Source organism: Mauremys reevesii, linkage group 7 (assembly GCF_016161935.1).
Source record: "Mauremys reevesii isolate NIE-2019 linkage group 7, ASM1616193v1, whole genome shotgun sequence".
NCBI lineage: Eukaryota > Metazoa > Chordata > Testudines > Geoemydidae > Mauremys > Mauremys reevesii.
In genome coordinates this window covers 65,141,498-65,161,888 of record NC_052629.1, presented here as the reverse complement: position 1 = coordinate 65,161,888, position 20,391 = coordinate 65,141,498, and the positions used below count along the sequence as shown (strand labels likewise).

Genomic DNA, 20,391 nt, shown 5'->3' with positions numbered 1-20,391 from the left:
CCTGACCTCCAGTTTGAGAACCCCTGGGTTAATTTAATTTTAACACCCTGTGTCCATTCACATGCATGTGCTATTTTGAGCATTTCAGTTTTCACAACATAGGCTCATCCCAGATTCTGGAACAAGCTCAAATGCTCAGTTCGTGGAGTATGTACATAAGCTATACTAAAGACAACCCCACAGTAACCGTCTCCACTTTGAGGGACCTCATGGAGCTGGTCTCTAGGAAACAGATAAATGCATGGAGGTTAAGTCCATTAATGGCTATTAGCCAGGATGGGTAAGGAATGGTGTCCCTAGCCTCTGTTTCTCAGAGAGTGGAGATGGATGGCAGGAGCGAGATCACTTGATCATTACCTGATAGGTTCACTCCCTCTGGGGCACTTGGCATTGGCCATTGTCAGTAGACAGGATACTGGGCAGGATGGCCTTTGGTTTGACCCAGTATGGCTGTTCTTATGTTCTAACCTAAATGAACCCAAAGTTATGGAGACAGATATGAGTCAAGGAAGCCAGCAGAGTATCAGAAACCTGGAAAAATCTCTGCCTGGATGGGCTCAGGTGTTTGGTTACAAGCTGAGGTGGTTCAAAAGTTTTGGATTTTTTTTTAAGCAGAATTTTTTTATTGTTTCTTTAAACAATCAAATACAGCAAGCAGCAAATATTTGGCCACACTCTTCTGAAACCTCAAACCATATTCAGGTTTTGGCAGACTAATTTCAGCTTTTCAATTAAAAAATACACAACAAATTTTGAAGGAAAGCAGACATTGTCCATAATTTTTTTCTGCTTTTTAAAAACCCCTAGTTTTCGATCCAGAAAAAGTTTTGATGGAAAATATTTGTCCAACCCTTTTAATGAGCTTTAGTGCCTTTTAGCACTAGCTGATGCTGAGAACCAGTGATACCTTGTAAAGAAGTTTTCTCAAAACTGGGTTTGTGCCGAAATGCGGAAGGTTTATTTTTCCCAGGGGCGCCTGTGGAGGGGAGCAAGTGGGGCAAATTGCTGTGGGCCCCACAAGGGCCCCCAGGAGAATATAGTATTGCAATTTTTTTTATAGAAGGGGCCCCCAAAATTTCTTTGCCCCAGGCCCCCTGAATTCTCTGGGCGGCCCCGATACAGACTGGAGAACAGAGATTCCAAGACAAGAACCGCACAGAACTCTGGGACCAGAAAAGCAGGGAAGCATTGCATGATGGGGGATCTCTGCTCCAGATGTTAATGAACCCGCGCCTGCACACACCCAGCTCAGCAGTTATCAGACCAATTCTAGTAATAAATCCTTTATTGGTATCCAAAATAGTGAAGCTCCCTAATTGCATTGTGAGCTCCCTCCAAGGAACACCACCCATAGCCAAGAATGATCAGTTATTGTCTACAAAACAACTTTGGTATACTCCCTTGAGCCATCAGTTTACATATAAACAAATCTAGTGTTCTCCCTTGAACCATTGTTCTTTCCCTACAAAACCCCTACTCATGCTCAGGTAAGTGTTCTGATGCCCGGATCCAAAATCTGCATCATTTTCATTGGAACTTCATCTTCTCCTGACTGATTGTGCTCTGCCTGTCTCCAGCACTCTGGACCCTCAGCTACCATCGCCACCTGGGACCCCCGATTGGTTCAAGTTTCACAGGATTGGTGAGAACCCAGCTCTCTCTTCTCTCTCTCTCTCTCTCTCTGTAGGTATAGCCTTCTGACCCTGACTTGTGTGATTAGTTATCTGACTTTTATAATCACATTTTAGTTAGATTTAATATTGTCACTGTTTTGTTTGTTTGGCTCCCCTATGGTTATTACCTGGCAATAAATAACTTTCATGATTAAGCTGGTTGCTCCTCTCTCTCTCTCTCTCCCTCTCTCTCTCTCTCTCTCCTCCCCCCGTGGATGTTTTTTGGCTTCCCCATTCGCTCTGCAGCAACACTCCTCGTACCTAAGCTAAAGATCCCTGCAGCGCCTAAAAATCCTATGGGGTTTGCTCATCAAGTGGGTTACTACTAGAACAGTTGTAACGTGAAAGTGGGGATAAGGATGTGCTGAACCTGAGACATATGAGGGTGGCAGCTTGAAAGTGCTGCTCAATCCAGCCTGCTCAGGTGTACTCCAGTGGTGAGCTGGAGCCGGTTCCCAAGAACCAGTTGCTAAAATTAGACCTCCTTGCAGAACTGGTTGTTAAAGGGCCAGGGGGTGGGCAAAGAACTCCGGTCCGTGGGCCGGATCATGCTGTTGCTCCCAGGATTCCCAGCTGGGGAGGCTGAGGCTCCTCTGGCCCTTCCCCCACTTCCCCCCAGCTGCAGCGTGGCCAGCCGCCATCAGCTGGGCAGCTCAGCTCTGCTCCGGAGTCATCCTGCTGCCGGCAAGGTAAGGGGGAAGGGGGCTGCAAGCTCTAGTGCTGCTGAGGGGGCAAGTGGGGCAATTTGCCCCAGGCCCTGCAGGGGCCCCACGAGTATGTCTCCCCCTGCCCTGGCCCCTCCCCCGCTCTCCCCCTTAAATCAGAACTTTTTATAGGGAACCGGTTGTTAAGATTTTGGCAGCTCATCACTGGTGTACTCTATTCGGGTGCGGTGCCCAGGGCATATGAGGGTGACAGCTTGGAGGTGCTGATTAACCCAGTCTGCTGAATCCAAAGGCCTATGAGGGTGACAGCTTGGAAATGCTGCAAGAACCCAGCCCTGGGGAACCTAGGTCCTGCAGGATAGCTCCATTGGGAGGGGACTTGCAGAAGGAAGGAGTAGAGCTCCATATGAACACACAAGTGACACAAGCAGCACATTGATAGAATTACAGAACCCGCCCCCCGCCCCAGAAGAGTAACCCTAATAAATGAGCATACCCCAAAGTAACGGGCACATCTGGTAACAGTTGATCCCAAAAGCAGGCGTCCCGCACCCTGCCCACTTTGTGTTTGTTCCTCTGCAGCATCTCATCTGGCTCTCATCACTGCAGGGCCCGTGGCCCAGTGCTCCCAGTCCAGAGGTGCCTGTAAACCCTGGGTACCTTGCGGTCACAGGCCTGTGCAGGGGAGTCTCTCTTGCCCCTCCCCAGCGGAGCAGTGTCTGGGGCTGGATTACTGTCCCCAGCACTCTGGGTTTGTACCCGGAGGCTGGTTACAGCAGTGGGCCTGGCTCTGGAAGGGGGCGGTTTGGGACAGGCCTTAGTCCCCATGGCGCTGTGCTGAGCAGGAGCCAAAGCGGTTCTGGCACCTGCCCAGACAAGCTTTACCTTAGTGGGCAAAGTTTCCTCTCTGGCTGGGCCACTCGCTGCCCAGGGCCGCCTCTAGGGGAGTGGGAGTGTGCCAGCGCTGCTAATGTGCAACACGCTGCCCGACGTGACATGTGCGTGTGCCCCATGTGATGATGCAAGCTGCAGACAGAGCTGGCCGGAAGGGAGTCGCTCACTCCCCAGCCCAGCTCGCCTGCTTCTGTTCTTAAGTCAGGCTCTGGCCATGGGAGCTCTGGCAGGACTGTCGTCTCCCCTCCATGGGGCCAGCCATAGCCAGTAACGTGACCTCATATACATGTGTGCATGCAGGACTCCAGTGCACCAGAGCAGGGTGGCTGGCTGTCGGGTTGCCCCATCACCCTCCTCCCTGTCCACCGCTGGGAAGCAGGACCCCATGAGAACTAACCTCATCAGCAGGGGAGATTGCAATCTACATGTCACCTGCCAGCATGGGGCAGAGAAGGTGCGAGCGGGACCAGGGTGGCAGTGCAGTTTCAGAGCAGAGAGGGCGCCAGGGCAGTGGTGTCGTGTCAGGGCAGCGAGGGTGCTTGGGAGAGCTGGTGCAGTGTCAGGGCAGAAGGAGGCTGGGGGAACCCTGGGTGGCAATGCAAAATCAGGGTGGGGATGGGGGAGCTGTGGGAGACAGTTCAGTGTTAGGGCAGAAGAAGGCTGGGGGGACCCAGGGTGGCAGTGCAGTGTCAGGGCGGGGTGGGGAAAAGCGGTGCAGTGGGAGGCCAGGGGGACCCAGGGTGGCAGTGCAGTGTCAGGGCGGGGTGGGGGAAAGCGGTGCAGTGGCCGGGCAGGGAGGGGGGAACGCGGTGCAGTGGAGGCCAGGGGGACCCAGGGCAGCAGTGCAGTGTCAGGGCAGGGTGGGGGAAAGCGGTGCAGTGGGAGGCCAGGGGGACCCAGGGCGGCAGTGCAGTGTCAGGGCGGGGTGGGGGAAAGGGGGGCAGTGGGAGCCACCGAGGACCCAGGGCAGCAGTGACGTGTCGGGGCGGGGTGGGGGGAAAGCGGTGCAGTGGAGGCCAGGGGGCCCCAGGGCGGCAGTGCAGTGTCAGGGCGGGGTGGGGGAAAGCGGTGCAGTGGAGGCCAGGGGGCCCCAGGGCAGCAGTGCAGTGTCAGGGCAGGGTGGGGGGAAAGCGGTGCAGTGGAGGCCAGGGGGACCCAGGGCAGCAGTGCAGTGTCAGGGTGGAGAGGGGGATGAGGGGCCACGGGGGCAGTGCAGTGTCTGGGCAGAGTGGGATCAGGGGGTCAGGACAGCGGTGCAGTGTCAGGACAGAGATGCACAGTGGTAGTTGCTGAGCACTGCGCTCCACTTAATCCCTTTGTTGAGCTGGGAAGCGCGGGAGCCCCCAGCACAAAGCTGGACTGAGCCAGGATCATGCCCGCCCAGGCTCCGGCTGGCCTGTGTGCCCGTCACTCAGGACAACATCCTCCTACACGCCTGGAAAGCACAGTCTGCACCCTGTGCCCTGCCCTCTGAGTGCCTGTCTGCTGTGAGGAGACCCCTGGCAGAGCCTGGCTGCTGGGCAGGCCTGGGCCCCTGGCCAGAGAGGTGTGGGGCTGGTAAGAGGTGTGGGGTGCTGTTTGCTGAGCGGTGTGCGTCTATACAGTCCAGGCAGGCCCTGGGGCTGGGCGCCCGGGCAGTGACCCCCAGAGAACAGCTGCACAGAGCACTGTTTACAAGTGAGTTTTATTACAGTCCATCACAATTCATAGATGACAGGTAGGCGGGTGCTCTGGGCCCGGCTGGGCCTACCCCTCACCACACAGCTGGGAAAAGTTGGACGCCTGCGTGATCGCTGCCAGCGGCATCTCCGCTCCAGAGGCGGGACTGGGCCGCTCACTTTCTGGGTTGCGCTGCTAGGGTCGCTGGTGGCACTGAGGTTCCCCCGAGCCGTCTGCTGGGGGGCTGCTGGGCAGCCTGTGTCGGTGCCTGTCTGGGAGGAGCGGGGAGCAGGACTCACTCGTCTCCGCAGTCCTGGGCTCTGTTCCTTTGCTTCTGAGAGTCCAAAGAGCCAGGCTAGAGGGTCCGTGCAGCCGGGGAGCCCCAGGGGGCTGTGCTGCTGGTTGAACTGGGCTGTGATGTCCTGCAGTGATGCTGCATTGCCCTGCACCTTCTCAGGGTTGGGGAGTGCGACCCCGCTCTGGGCCACTTTTGCCCGTGCCCTCTGGGGCTTGTGAGGCTTGTTCTGGCTGCTCTGGCAAGGACATGGGAGCCCGCAGGACAGCGAGGATGGCTGGGCCAGCTGGCTAATGGACTGAACGTACTCATCCAGCCCGGCCAGGGGCTCCTTGGCCTGGGCATGGCTCCCTCCCAAAAACAGCATCTCCCCCATCTCGCTGATCGTAGGCAGGTGGGTCACGGAGATCAGCCGCCTGGCTCTCATGCTGCAAAGACAGAGAGAGAGAATGAGGTTCTGGGCTGGTCACTGTCAGAATACCCCATCCCCACCCCTGCTGTCACATCTGTTAATCTTTCCTCACTTCCCCCAGTGTAAATGCAGAGTCATTCCACTTACTCCGGATTTACACTGCTGCCCTGAGAGCAGGGTCAGACCCAGTGACTGTGCATACCATAAACTGAAGTGACTCTTACATTCAGGAGATCCACAGATCCCAAGGCCAGAAGGGACCCGTGCAAAGATCTAGTCTGACCTCCTGTGGAACACAGGCTGGAGACCTGCCCCCCGGTAATTCCTAGAGCAGAGTTTGTATGTAGAGAAACAACCAATCCTGATTTTAAAATTTTCAGAGATGGAGAATCCACCTCAACCATTGGTCAATTGTTCCGATGCCAAAGGTAGCTGGCTTACCCAGCCGTGCCAGTGCACAGACAGCCCTGCAGCTGGCCTTGCGTGGGGCTGGATCCCAATGTGCCAGCTGCTGGGTTGGCACGCACCATCATGAAATGCTCCGGTAATCCCAGATCCGGGCAACACGCTGTCCCGTCTATTGACTAGGACACAGAAACTCAATGAAGCTGCTGCAGCCATGGATAGTGGATCTGGGAATTTCAGCTCAGGCAGCAGAGGTTCTTGCTTTCAGACTCAAGATGCCACTTTCAATGACCCACTCAGGAGGCTGCCACTCCCGCGGAGGCAGAAGAAACTAACTAAATGAAAAACACCTGAGGCAATAAATGCTCAGCCACAGTTGGAGCCAGATGCTAGTTTGAGCAGCCAGGTTTGTACAAACACACAGCACAGCCAGAAGAAGCTCAGCATCCACAAGGCTGGAGCCGGTGAATAACGAATTTGCTTTTCAGTCTGATGTGCAGTAGTGAAGTTGTTTGAATGCAAAGTGCCCATTCACCCAGACTGCCAAGGAAGGGTTAACTTGGGGCCTGCCTTCCTTGTCCAGCAAATCTGGTTCTTTTCCCCATTCTGCAAAGGTGATTCTCCTGCCACTCAACGATCCTTACACAAAGCACAGAGAGCAAAGAATCCTTAGCCCTGTCAAACTGGGGGAGTCCTTCTGTAACTAGGGTGACCAGATGTCCTGATTTTATAGGAACAGTCCCGATATTTGGGGCTTTTTCTTACATAGGTGCCTATTACCCCCCATCCCCTGTCCCGATTTTTCACGCTTGCTGTCTGGTCACCCTATCTGTAACCCAGCTGGAGCCGAAGACAGTTTTGCCTCCTGTCAGTTGCAGCTGACAAAGGCGGGGCAGGACTCAAAGCGATCTAGGCTTTGGCAAAGCTGTTGCCCTTTCAAACTGGACAGTCTGGATCCCTGACTGTACAGGCCAATTAGCACTGAAGTAGATGGGCTTGTTCCCATGCTGCAGAATGGTGTTCGTTTGCCTAGAGATTTGCATATGGAGCCAGACAGGCTAGGCGGCTATTTTCTTTTTGATTCAAACTCCACAATGCCTAGGTTTTCAATCTGGGCTGGATCGACACAGCTTGGCCTTTATTCCTCAGCCAGCTGAGCTGTTAGGATACAAAGCAATACAGTACTAAACGCTAATCCCTCGTTTTACTACCGTGAGAAACCGCATCACGTTACCTTGTGTGTGCGAAGTTGCTGTCTTCATAAGAAAAGAGGTCATAGTCTTTTAGCTGTGGAATGAAATCCTTGATACTTCCTCTGTTTGCTGTGAGGGGCAGAGAGCTTTCCTTACAATCCTGTGCGTTTGCTCGCCTCCCAGTGTATTGCCTGGAGCAGTGTATTAAATCAAGGCCAGGATGTTGCTCAACAGCCCTGCTCCTGCGCCTGAATTTATACCTTCCTGCCAGTGGCTATAACTCACTGCCAGCAGCTACCTAAAATAGAAACCACAGTGAACAAGGCGAACTCAGGAAAGCAGGAGGGCACGGTGTCCTCGGAGGAAAAACACAGGCTAGCAGAAGGAGGGGCCTGGGTAACTTCTGTGACCTTTCAGCAACTGTTTATCTTTCAGATTCATATCCCAGCAGCTTCAGTTATTGTTGATTGAAGGGGTATTCACATTGTGCTATTCCATGGGGAGAACTTAGGCAGTTTACTACTCTTGGGCACAGCTTTGGGCTGAGGCTTTGAGGTTTTTTAAGTGCACTATGGAAAAACCCCAGCTCCCATTGGAAATCTATTTTTGCAGGGACCCAAGAGGCGACCGAAATAATCACAGCAGAATTGAAAAGGCTCTGCCCCAGAGCATGTTGAGGGTTGAAATCTGTCCAGTTATTGCAAAGCATCTTCCCTGGAAAAGCCCGTTTTGAGCAAAGCTGTTTTCGCAATTGCTAATGTGCAAAGTTTCCCAATGGCCTGTGTGTTCGCGGCCAAGTTTCCATTGTCATGAAATTCTGCGGAAAAAATCCCCAAATCTCCCAAGGCTTAGGGGGATGGGCCAATGAGCAAAATGAAACCCTGAGAGCTAGGAGCACAGGGAATGACCTGCCGTTGTACAGCGCTGTCACAGAGACCAGGGTTCAGGCTCCATACACCAGTCAGCTCTGGAGCAGTGGGGTAAAAAGAACTCTGAGGAAGGGAAATGGCACCAAGTTTTGGGGCCTTTCTACAGTTTCAGAGTTACGAACGCAAACAGGAAAATCACTTTTTTAATGTAAAGGTGATGTAAAATCCCCAGCTGGTGTCAATCAGTCGTAGGTTCAGTGGAGTCCCTGGGCTGGATCCCCAGCTGGTGTGAATGGGCATCGCTCCATTGGAGTCAATGGGGCGGATCCCCAGCTAGTATGAATGGGCAACGCTCCATTGGAGTCAGTGGGCCAGATCCCCAGCTGGAATAAATGAGCATCGCTCCATTAGAGTCCATGGGTTGGATCCCCAGCTGGTGTGAATGGGCATCGCTCCATTGGAGTCCATGGGTTGAATTCCCAGCTGGTGTGAATGGGCAATGCTCCGTTGGAGTCAATAGCACTCCAGCACTTTACACCAGCTGGCAGTGGTTGAGGGCAAGGGGGTGGTACCATGGGGGGGACCCTCTCTCCAGGACCCGATCCCCTCTGATGGGAATGTCACAGGGCTGCATAGCCAGCCGAGCGCTCACAGCCCCACTGTCCACGTGCTTCATCGACAATAAACCTGGCTGGGTGATTTCATCCCTTAACGGATCTTGTGGTCATTGGGAAGTTCACAAGGTCTGCTGTGCCAACTGTCTGTGCAGGGCTGGGGCGACCCACAGAGGGAACATGCACATGCGGCCAAACATCTATCAACCTCTAACCACAATAGCCAAACAGGGGCAAGTTCCCAGCTGAGGCAGCCCTTTTCCAGAACAGGGCCACAGGGGGCAGTGTGTGCCCAGTGCAGAGCCTGGCTCTGAGATCCATTCCGAGCTCTGTCACTGCCCTGCTGAGCAGCCTTGGACCAGTCACTAGCACTGCCATGCCTACGCTTTTCCCTCTGTAGGAAGAAGTTAACGGAGCCTGAGGGACCAGAGCTGGAGTTGCCAAAATCCTTGCCCAAGGAGAGTGCTAGAGCCCAACCTGCTCCACGCCTCCCTCCTCAGGCATGTGCCCAGCCCAGGCCTGCAAGGCAGTGGAGCAGCACAGGACATCCTGGGGCTAGATGCATGTCTCCTTGGAGTGGCATCTCCAGCAGGGATAGGGGCCTGACAGCTGCTCTCAGCTCAGTGTAGTGCTGGGGCTGGCTGGGGCCGGATACCATGGGGCCCTCCCACTGGGATCTGGGTGTGGCTGTGGGTGTGCTGCACTAGGAGCGGGGTGCAGAATGGTCAGAGGTGGCAAAGGAGGCTGAATCTGGCAGTGCAATCTGCATAGCGTTGAGCAGGTGGCCGGAGGAGTTCCAGATCCGTCGGGCCCTGGTGGAAGCGGCTGGGGCTCCTGTGACCTGCTTGCACCAGGGCTGTGTGCGCTCTGGGCCCTAGGGCATAGCCAGGTTGGGATGCAGACAGGGAACTGGGAGGCCCCTGGCTTCTCCCTACAGATCACTCCCTGCATGCCCCCTGTCAGCCCGGCTATACGTGACTTTGGCTGCGTGGAGCTGTTCTCCGCATGGGACGTGCCCCCGGTCATGCTGCTCCGTCCCAGCCAAGTGCATGTGGAGCCGCAGGTGGAGCGGCGGGGGGAGCCCTTCCTCTGAGGAGCCACTGCCATGCTGCAGAGCACGTAGGGAGGCGTGAGCGGCTGGCCACCCCTCCCGCTTCCCCTCTGCCGAGGCTATTCTTATCTCCTCTGGCAGTAGCCTAGGGAGAGGGCAAGCTGCTCACTGAGGGGCAGTGGCCTGTCCTCCTGCAGATGCAGGGTGAGAACGAGAGAATCTGCCTCCCCGGCCCTCAGCCCTGGGAGGTGGAGGTGGCTGCTGGCGCACATGGGTGAATGCCATGGCCAGGGGAGTGGGGCGTACTCAGGCATGGCCGAGCAGGCGCTGTGCTCCCAAAATGCAGGCTGCCACTGCCTGGGCACGGATCCTGCCATGCCCATAGGGCACAGAGCATGGGGCCTGAGTCTGCTCCCATGCATGCAGGGCCTAGTTCTGCTCTGACCCTACTGAACCCACTTCTACTCTAGGTCCCGTCAGCACCCACTCCACTGGAAACCCAGGGAGCTACCCCGGCTCCTGGCCACATAACTGTGACCCAGCTCAGCCCTTGTGAGCCTGCGTCTCCAGGGCCCTGCGCCATGCACAGCCCTGGGCACCAGCAAAGCATGAAATGCTTCTGCCTCATGCCCGCCCACCCTGCTGTAAATAGTGTGCAAGGCGCAGGACAACAGATATCCCTTAACTCCCCCTGGAAGCATACAGCTCCTGGCAAGTGCTGAGCAGGGTTGGGCCTTGCATGGGAGATTCCTACAGAAAAGGCCCCAATGCATCAGGGAGACTCCCCAGGGGCCAGTGCCCAGCATACTGCTTGTGGGTGCTGTGCTGAGGGAGCGGCTGCCCTTCCCCAAGATAGGAACTGGTGATGAGCACTTGTGGTCATCAAAGCTCTCCCGGCAGTCAGCAGGGGCATTACCTCCCATGCCCCAACCCCATTCCTACACAGCCCCTGACTGAAATTCCCACTGCAGTTTCAACTGGGTATGTTATTCTTCACTTCTTGCCCTAAACTGTGTTCCACCCCAGAGGTGGCTGCATCCCTCTCCCTGCCTTGTACATCTCCCTGCCCTGGATGCTGACTGAAGCTGCCTGGGCCACACAGGGAGTTCTTCAGGAATGGCTGTTCTGAATAGCTCCATGTGTGGATAAGCCCTTGGGTCCTGTGGGAGCAGGACACTCCCCTGGAGGGGGAGATAGCACATCGAAGGGTCAGGGCTGCAAAGAAAAGGCCTGCAGAGAAGGCAGGCTGAGTTCTCGCTGGGTCAGTTGGGCAGCGGTGTGGGAACATTGTGGGGTGAACCCTTCCTTAGGGACGCCCAGACCCTTTGGCTCCCCCAGCTTAGGCTGGGGCTTCTAACCTGCCCCCTCCCACCACTGTTCTGTTGTTTGTTCCAGGTGTGGATCCGCAGCATGAGGAGCTGGAAGGACCTCAGACTATGAGGCCATGGACCAAGCCTGACGGCAGTAAGCAGAGCCCAAGGCTGGGGGCCCTGCCAGGCAGCTTCAGTCAGCATCCAGGGCCCGCTGGATGAGGGGGCTAGGCTAGCGCTGACCCAGAGACCCTGGCTGCATGGGCTGGCCCATGTGTCTGCTTCCGTGTAACTCCTCTGGATGATCTGAAGGGAGAACAGGGCTCTCCGCAGCCCCACTCAGCCTGGGCAGTCCTGCAGTGCTGGGCAGGATGTGCTTGGCCGGTCATTCCTGCTCTCCCTGAGCACAGGACGGGTGTGGCTGGCTGCCCTAGGGAGGCAGCTAAGGCTGGGGCCCATTGTCACTTGGCTGCATGCCAAGGCACAGTCAGGGCTGTGGGACTGGCAGCTGATGCAGAGGAGGTGACGTGCTGCCCAGCACCACAGGTTGCCTATGAGCTGGTGCTGGCTGCCAAGGTAACAGAGGGCAGGGTCCAGAGCTGTGAAGAAGGAACTGCCCATCCCAGGTGGTAGCCCATAAACGCAGGGCCCAATGAAACATGGTTACGTCTCCCCTCTTCTGTGAGCAGCTCTGTAGTGCCTGGTGGGACAGTCGCCCGAGTGAGGCCCCCTGCACGGAGACATATGAGCTGGGATGTGGGCCAGCTGGGACTGTTGATGGGAGCGTGTGTGGGGCTGGTGAGACGTCCCCGCATGTGGAGGCTCTGAGGCTGTCTCTTGGCTGGGCCCCCTGCAGCGTGGTCTCGCTGACACACAGCCCAGCCTGGCTAGCGGTGGCTCACGCTGACACTGGCAGGAAGTGTGGGCACTGCCCTCTGCCAGCCAATGAGTCCCCACAATGTGCTCTCCTCCCTGCTCAGCACGTGCCGGGGGCCAGGACCCCACACATTGGAGACATCTTGTCAACACCTCCGGAGTAGGAGCCCTCGCTGTGCTGAGCCTAGGGCTGGGCTGTTACTGTAGGCCTGTCACTCTAAAGCCTCACCAAGCAATCTGGCTCCCAGGCCAGGACCTTGGTGTCCAGCCTGGAGCTGAATAAACAGCCCCAGTGCTCTCCTTGAACAAGCAGTGCTGCGGCGAAGAGGAGAACCCACTCCTGCTGTGGCTGATGGCAACGTGAGAGCCCTGATCCAGCCCTGGTGCCAGGCGCACAGAGCTGGGGAGGCACAGAGGGTGAAACCACACAGATTTGCTATCAATGGCCACTTCTCCAACCGCAGGGTCACTGCAGCGGCTCAGGGCTTGGGGTGGCCAGGGTACCTGGAAACAGGGAGTAGCTCAGTGGAAGCTACTTGGCTGGCTGCCATGGCAGCGGTTTGGCAGCAAGAGTGGGATGCACTGGCTCCGTCTGTGTGACAGGGAGGGCCGGCTAGGGCCGGGGTATGGGGCCAGCTGCTTCTGTCCCACATGGGTGGTGGTGCCTTGCTTAGCTCACAGGCAGAGGCCTTAGGTGGTTCTGGAACTGACAGAGTTAGGGGTCTAACTGACAGAGCTGAGTGTGTGTATGTGTGCACACGGTACTCCTGTGTGTGTGTGTGTGTGTGTGTGTGTGTGGTATTCCTCTGTATGTATGTGTGTGTTTGTGTACGCACACATGCTTGTGGTACTCTGTGCGTGTGCATGTGTGTGTAGTACTCCTCAGTGTGTGTCTGCATGTCTACATGTGCGGTACTCCTGTGTGTGTACACGCACGTGCGGGGTACTCCTGTGTGTGTGTGTGTGTGTGTGTGTGTGTGTGCGCACACTTGTGGTATTCCTCTGTGTGTGTATGCATGGGTGTACGTGCGGTACTCGTCTGTGTGTGTGAGCTTGCAGGTATGTGTGCACTGGTGTGATTGGGTGCATTTGGGGGGGGTCCCCTGAACAGCTTCAGGGAGCTGGGGTTCAGGAATTTTACCCTCACTGCCAATACACTGTTATGCTTATAAGAAGCGCACTGAATCTTTCTGAAGGGGATAAGGCAATATGCCGCATTTATTGAGAGTACAATTTAAGCATTAAAATCAGCATATGCTTCCATTCACACAGACCAAAAGGTTCTGCAGTTGGATCTTATAGTTACCGGTCCTTAGTGTTGCTCGGTCAGTTCCAGTGGCCAGCTGAAACTGCACACGAGTCGGGGGGGAGCTGGGCCTCTGTCAAACGCGTTTGAATCTCCAATGTTGATGCAGAACAAACCCCAAATCCCATAGCAATACACCCTTCTTTTATAGTAGTAAGTTCCCATACAAGCCTATGGACCTTGCTGTATCACACTGCAGCTGTTAATCACGGGGTATTCAAGTTTCAGAGGGGTAGCCATGTTAGTCTGTATCAGCAAAAACAACGAGAAGTCCTTGTGGCACTTCAGAGACTAACAAATTTATTTGGGCATAAGCTTTCGTGGGCTAAAACCCACTTCATCAGATGCATGGAATGGAAAATACAGTAGAGAGGTGTAAATACACAGCATATGAAAAGATGGAAGTTGCCTTACCAAGTGGGGGGGTCAATGCTAACGAGCCAATTCAATTAAGGTGGAAGTGGGCTATTCTCAACAGTTGACAAGGGGTGGAAATCACTTTTGTAGTACTAATGAGGCCAATGTAATCAAGGTGGGCCCATTTCAAACAGTTGATAAGAAGGTGTGAGTACCAGCAGGTGGAAATTAGTTTTCGTAGTGACCCATCCACTCCCAGTCTTTATTCAGGCCTAATTTGATGGTGTCAAGTTTGCAAATTAATTCCAGTTCTGCAAGAGTCTGTTACTGAAGTATTTTTGTTGAAGAATTGCCACTTTTAAGTCTGTTATTGAGTGTCCAGTGTTCTCCTACTGATTTTTGAATGTTACAACTCTTGATGTCTGATTTGTGTCCATGTGTTTTTTTGCATAGATACTGTCTGGTTTGGTCAATGTACATGGCAGAGGGGCATTGCTGGCACATGGTGACATATATCACATTGGTAGATATGCAGGTGAAAGAGCCCCTGATGGTGTGGCTGATGTGGTTAGGTCCTATGATGGTGTCCCTTGAATAGATATGTGGACAGAGTTGGCTGCAGGGTTTGGTTCCTGGGTTAGTGTTTTTGTTGTGTGTGTGTAGTTGCTGGTGAGTATTTGCTTCAGGTTGGGGGACTGTCTGTAAGTGAGGACTGGCCTGTCTCCCAAGATCTGTGAGAGTGAGGGATCGTCTTTCAGGATAGGTTGGAGATCCTTGATGAACCATTGGAGAGGTTTTAGTTGGAGGCTGTAGGTGGCGGCTAGTGGTGTACTGTTACTTTCTTTGTTGGGCCTGTTCTGTAGTGGGTGACTTCTGGGTATCCTTCTGGCTCTGTCGGTCTGTTTCTTCACTTCACCAGGTGGGCATTGTAGTTTTAAGAACACTTGATAGAGATCCTGTAGGTGTTTGTCTCTGTCTGAGGGATTGGAGCAAATGCAGTTGTATTTTAGAGCTTGGCTGTTGACAGTGGATCGTGTGATGTGGTCTGGATGAAAGCTGGAGGCATGTAGGTAAGTATAGCGGTCAATAGTTTCCGGTATAGGGTGGTGTTTATGAGACCATCGCTTATTTGCACTGTAGTGTCTAGGAAGTGGATCTCTTGTGTGGACTGGTCCAGGCTGAGGTTGATGGTGGGGTGGAAATTGTTGAAATCCTGGTGGAATTCCTCCAGAGCCTCCTTCCCATGGGTCCAGATGATGAAGATGTCATCAATGTAGCTCAGGTAGAGTAGGGGCGTTAGGAGATGAGAGCTGAGGAAGCATTGTTCTAAGTCAGCCATAAAAATGTTGGCATACTGTGGGGCCATGCGGGTACCCATAGCAGTGCCGCTGACTTGAAGGTACACGTCCCCAAATATGAAATAGTTATGAGTGAGGACAAAGTTACAAAGTTCAGCCACCAGGTTTGCCATGACATTATCGGGGATACTGTTTCTGACAGCTTGTAGTCCATCTTTGTCTGGAATGTTGGTGTAGAGAGCTTCTAATTCCATAGTGGCTTGGATGGTGTTTTCTGGAAGATCACCAGGGAGTCAGTGGTGTCTTGAAGATAGTTGGGAATGCTAGTAGCATAGGGCCTGAGGAGAGAGTCTACATAGCCAGACAATCCTGCTGTCAGGGTGCCAATGCCTGTGATGATGGAGCATCCGGGATTCCCAGGTTTATGGATCTTGGGCAGCAGATAGAATATCCCTGGTCGGGGCTTTTAGGGGTGTGTCTGTGTAGATTTGTTCCTGTGCTTCTTCAGGGAGTTTTCTGAGCAGATGGTGCAGTTTCTTTTGGTAACCCTCAGTGGGATCTGAGGGTAATGGCCTGTAGAATGTTGTGTCAGAGACTTGCCGGGCAGCCTCTTGTTCATACCCCAACCTATTCATGATGACGACAGCACCTCCTTTGTCAGCCTTTTTTATTATGATGTCAGAGTTGTTCCTGAGGCTGTGGATGGCATTGTGTTCTGCCAGGTTATGGGGCAAGTGAAGGTAACTCCCATCTTTTCATATGCTGTGTATTTATACCTCCCTACTCTATTTTCCACTCCATGCATCTGATTAAGTGGGTTTTAGCCCACGAAAGCTTATGACCAAATAAATGTGTTAGTCTCTAAGATGCCACAAGAACTCCTCAAGGTATTCAAGGTTGTTCTTAATCAGCATTATTTTGAGTTGTTACCAGGAAGATTGGTAGCTGTTTTTTATTTCATCCCTCTGCAGGGGGATGAGATAGCTCAGTGGTTTGAGCATTGGCCTGCTAAACCCAGGGTTGTAAACTCAATCCTTGAGGGGTCCATTTGGGGATTGGTCCTGCTCTGAGCAGGGGGTTAGATTAGATGATCTTAAGGTCCCTTCCAACCCTAATAATCTATGATTCTGGCTCAACTCCTTATTTTGTCCCTGGGATGTATGCATTTGCTTTAGGGTCACAGATTTGCTATCCAGATGATTCTGATAAGAAAGTTGATGCTCTTGATTCCTCCACCCCCCAGCTGTCTCTTCTCAGTTACTCACACATAAAATAGTAAATGTTGTGTATTTGGTTGTCATGTTTTTTGTTCCTATGGCAACTGAGTTAGATTATTAGGGGATAGCCCAGCCAGTTTCAGCCGGTTGGGTGAGCTCTGTGTCTGTAAATAAAATGGTAGTTTTGTTAGCTGTCTGCTGTCTGGCCTCAAGTGATTTCTTCCTAAACCGGCTGCCCCCAAGGATATAACAAGTGGCGACGATGGATGGGATCCTGGTGCTGCTCCAGTAACAGAAGGAAGTAGAAGTCAAGGTAAAGAACAAACAAACAAACAAAAAACCTGCTTGTTTGCACTGACTGTGAAAGTGAAACTAAAAATCATGGCTACTCTGACCAGGCCACTGGAACCTTTTGATGAGAATATAGAGCAGTGGCATGTGTATACTGAGCGTTTTGAGCTTTTTGTTATGGCAAATGACATTACAGAAGCGAAGAAGGTGCCAATATTCTTAAGTGTTGTAGGGGCTAAAACCTACTCCCTGCTACGCAGCTTACTACACCCTGTTAAGCCTGAGACTAAATCTTACAGTGACATTGTGGAAATCCTGGGGTCCCATTTTTCCACCCATGTGGAGTGCTAGGACAGACCATAGGGTGTTCAGGTTCCTGGCATGGCGAACCCGAATTACCTGGATAGCAACATGTTAGGGTGTTTGTGTATACATATGATTGCATAGGCTTATACCATTCTGGCATAGTAAGCCCAAAATGTATGATTGATGCAGTCCCAAGTGTGTCACTGTAGATTTAACGTGTCCACCCCTGTCTGTACCAACTCAGTGATTTGGTGTTCTTGCCCTTGTGCAGTTATGCGGTGGAAAGCTTCTACTGCACTGGCTTTAGTTTTTAATGCTTCCCGTTTCACTGAATTTAATATTTCTCTTCCAGCTCCTATGCCTCCAAGTATAGTACTGGCTAGATCTTTTTTTTCCCCATGAAGGGGAGAACATTTTCTGTATCAAGGAGCCATATCAAGCATTGAATAAGGGGGTGCTGTATAGTGCACATTCGGGCCGTGTGATGGTTAAATTATTCTTTGTCCAATTAACTGTGATGTGTAGCGTTGTTATTATGGGTGCCACGTACAGGGGCGGCTCCAGGCTCCAGCATGTCATTAGCAGCCAGACAGATAACAAATGGCCTTGACTCCTCGAGAAAGTGTAAAGCTGGAGCTGCGGCTGCTTTTTGCTTTAAAGTACTTAGGGTGGAATCCTGTTACGGCCTGTAGTGAGTCGGTGTGGCTCCCCTCCTGCCCAGCAGAGGGAGCTCCCTCCCAGACACCCAAGTGGGCGGAGCCACCACCACCAGTCCCCGCCCCCCGGAAGTCAAGGGGTGGGACAGGAAGTAGAAAAGCAGGCCGCCAAAGCTCAGTCAGAGCCCAGCCACCGCCGGGAGCAGACGTGCCGGCGGGAGCTCCTGACTGGGAACCCTCCAGGGCCCGAGGCAGCTGCCCTGATTGGCCAGAGCTTCCTCGCGCCCAGTACGACGAGGAACCCCTGGAGCTTCCCCGTGACCGGTACCCGGAGGAGCCGCTGGAACTTCCCCGCGCCCACTACGAAGAGGAGCCGCCGGGGCTTCCCCGTCCCTGCTGTTACCCGGAGGAGCCGCCTGAGCACGTCTGGCCGGACTTCCCGGAAGAGCTACCGGACCTGCCACCAAGCCCTGGTCCCGAGGAGCCTATGCAGGTTGACTGGCCTGGATCCGGTGCAACCGACGAGGTAGGCCCTGAGGGGGAAATGGAAAGTAGCCCGGGGGTAGCCAACCCCTGTCAGGCTACAGATGCAGAGGTCCCGATGTCAGTGTGTTGCGGTCAGGACCCCACTGACCAGTGGCAGTGATAGCCGCTGTTAGGGCCCCGGGCTGGGACACAGTGGAGTGGGTGGGCCTGTGTCCCCCCTGCCACCCCACTCACGGGTGGCAGTTTTCCCCCTCACCCCGGTGTAAGGACCTGGGCCTATACGCCTACTGTTTACTGCTCAGCCCCTGCAACCAAGGGCCTGAGCCCATTGTACTGTTTACTGCTCAGCCCCTGCAACCAAGGGCCTGAGCCCATTGTACTGTTTACTGCTCAGCCCCTGCAACCAAGGGCCTGAGCCCATTGTACTGTTTACTGCTCGGCCCTGCACCAGAGGGCCTGAGCCTTCTAACCCTGTTTACTGTCGTTCAACCGGTTCAATAGGAGACGAGGAGCAAGTCAGTGTGGCTCCCTTCCTGCTGAGAGGAGGGTCGAGCCCCGGCTCAGCTGATTACACGGCCCCCATTCCCATTGAGTCTTTTTCTTTAACAGTTTTCATAAAGGAAGTGTAATCTCAGCATACTTGTAAATATGTGGCCACAGGAAACTGAATCCACCCAACAGGAGAGTACATCTCTTGGGGCTGGCATTTCTAGCAGTGCCTATTCGCTGATCTACTTGCCTGCCCTCTCTCCTGATTATTAGGCCCAAGTACACTTAGCTGGGCTTGGAGGCTGGAAGTTGATTAAGATTTGCCAATTATTACAGATTTTTTTTCAGAAACCAATGTTTTTACATGCCATTTTTTTCCTTGTTAATCTTATTTTGTGCTTAAAATGTATGTTCATTTTTTCCTAATGCAATTTTTTTAAACACGATACACAACAATGCTAGCAACAAGACAAACACAAAACATAATTTTTGTCACGACAGTAGATCCATGGTAATCTGAGTTGCTCCTCAGCTGGTACCATTTTTTTCTGAAGTTCTGAAAGACAAGAAAAACATTTTTCTACCCCCTTTTTGGGGGGGGCAGGGCAACAGATCATTGCTTAAAATACTTATTGTTTTACAAATTTTCTTGCTGATTGCAGGCAAAACAGAGGAATTATCCCCATACTGTCCTGTGGTTTAGTTCTATGGGTAGGCCATATTTTAATGGCTTCTACCTTTTAAGGGTGAATTATTCCACTGTGCAGTTATGAGGTGATGTACCTCAGTTTTCCTTTTTATACAGCAGCATAGGTGCCGACTCTGTGGGTGCGCCAGGGCTGGAGCACCCACGGGGGAAAAAATAGTGGGTGCTCTGCACCCACCGGCAGCCAAGCTCCTCTCACCCCCCGCCCCGCCTCCTCCTCCTCCCTCCCCGTCCCTGCTCCTCTGCCTACCTCCCAGTGCTTCCCGCCCAGCTGCTGACAAACGCTCTGGGAGAGAGGAGGAGGAATGGGAACGTGGCGCGCTCAGGGGAGGAGGCAGGGAAGAGGCGGGGCGGAGCGGGGCAGTGACTTTGGGGAAGGGGTTAGAATGGGGGCGGGGCAGGGGTGGGAAGAGGCAGAGCAGGGGAGGGCCTCATGGAAGGGATGGAGTGTGGGTGGGGGCGGGGGGCTAGAGCACCCACAGGAAAGAGGGGAAGTCGGCGCCTATGTACATCAGACCAGTTTGTAATAGTTTTTCTGCTATGCTAAGCGTTTACATTTATTTACAGGTAATAGTTGAGAAGTATTATTACTATAATGCCTTTTTTTTTTTTTGTGCTCACAGAGTTTTCATGTACTTTTATTAAAGTGACAGTGACAGTCTGATTACTTAGAGCCACCTTAAGGCTCAGCATTTCTAATCTTGATTCTTTGTGCACCTTACCCCTGTTGTTGCTCCACAGGGCACTGTCTGTTTCCTTTTTATTTTTACTGCAGCTCTTGGCTGCCCCTTATTACATCCATGACTTTGGTCTTTATTTAAAAACATATTAAACAGAGTGCGCAGCGGCACAGCCCACTGGCTGCAAGGACGTGCCAGCATCCACATGGAACATGCGCGTAGGAAGCCACGTAGGCCCTTTGCACTGCCGGGTGGCAGCAGTAGCCCCCAGGCTGTTTTAAATCTCCCAGGGGCAGCAGGCGGGGCCGGAGGACAAGCAGGGGGAGTGTGCGGGGACGGGGGAGCAGGCGGGGAACTTTGCTGGAGCCAGGCCTCTGGGCCCCGAATAGTCCTGGTGCCCAGGCACGACAGACCCATAGAACTCTCCGCCCATGTCAGTATACCATACATTCTTCACTCACACATCAAACAGTAAATATGGCAGTGATTACAGCCATAAAACATGTATTCATCTAAGAACAATCATTAACACAATCAGCAAAGGATACACTCAGAACAATTTCTTCTTACTAATTCAAAGCTAGCAAAGTGGAGTATAAAGGAAAATAAGCAAAATGGAGCACAATTTACTCGAGACAATTTCTCCCCATTTGGTTTTGGCCGAGAACAGGAGCCCACTAACA

The 20,391-nt window shown here is 53.2% G+C and overlaps 1 protein-coding gene across 1 annotated transcript; it reads right to left on the bottom strand.

Annotated features, from left to right (window-relative positions):
* Positions 1–4,929: 4,929 nt before the first annotated feature.
* Positions 4,930–7,516, bottom strand: DEPP1 (DEPP1 autophagy regulator). The gene is made up of 2 exons (XM_039547736.1): positions 7,238–7,516; positions 4,930–5,614 (listed from the first exon to the last, which is right to left on the bottom strand). The coding sequence occupies exon 2, from the start codon at positions 5,611–5,613 to the stop codon at positions 4,930–4,932; it is 684 nt and encodes a 227-aa protein (XP_039403670.1). The 5' UTR covers position 5,614; positions 7,238–7,516.
* Between the last annotated feature and the right edge of the window lie 12,875 nt (positions 7,517–20,391).

Coding starts and splice junctions, on each gene's coding strand:
- DEPP1 (XM_039547736.1), bottom strand. CDS start 5,613: ATGAGAGCCAGGCGGCTGATCTCCGTGACCCACCTGCCTACGATCAGC.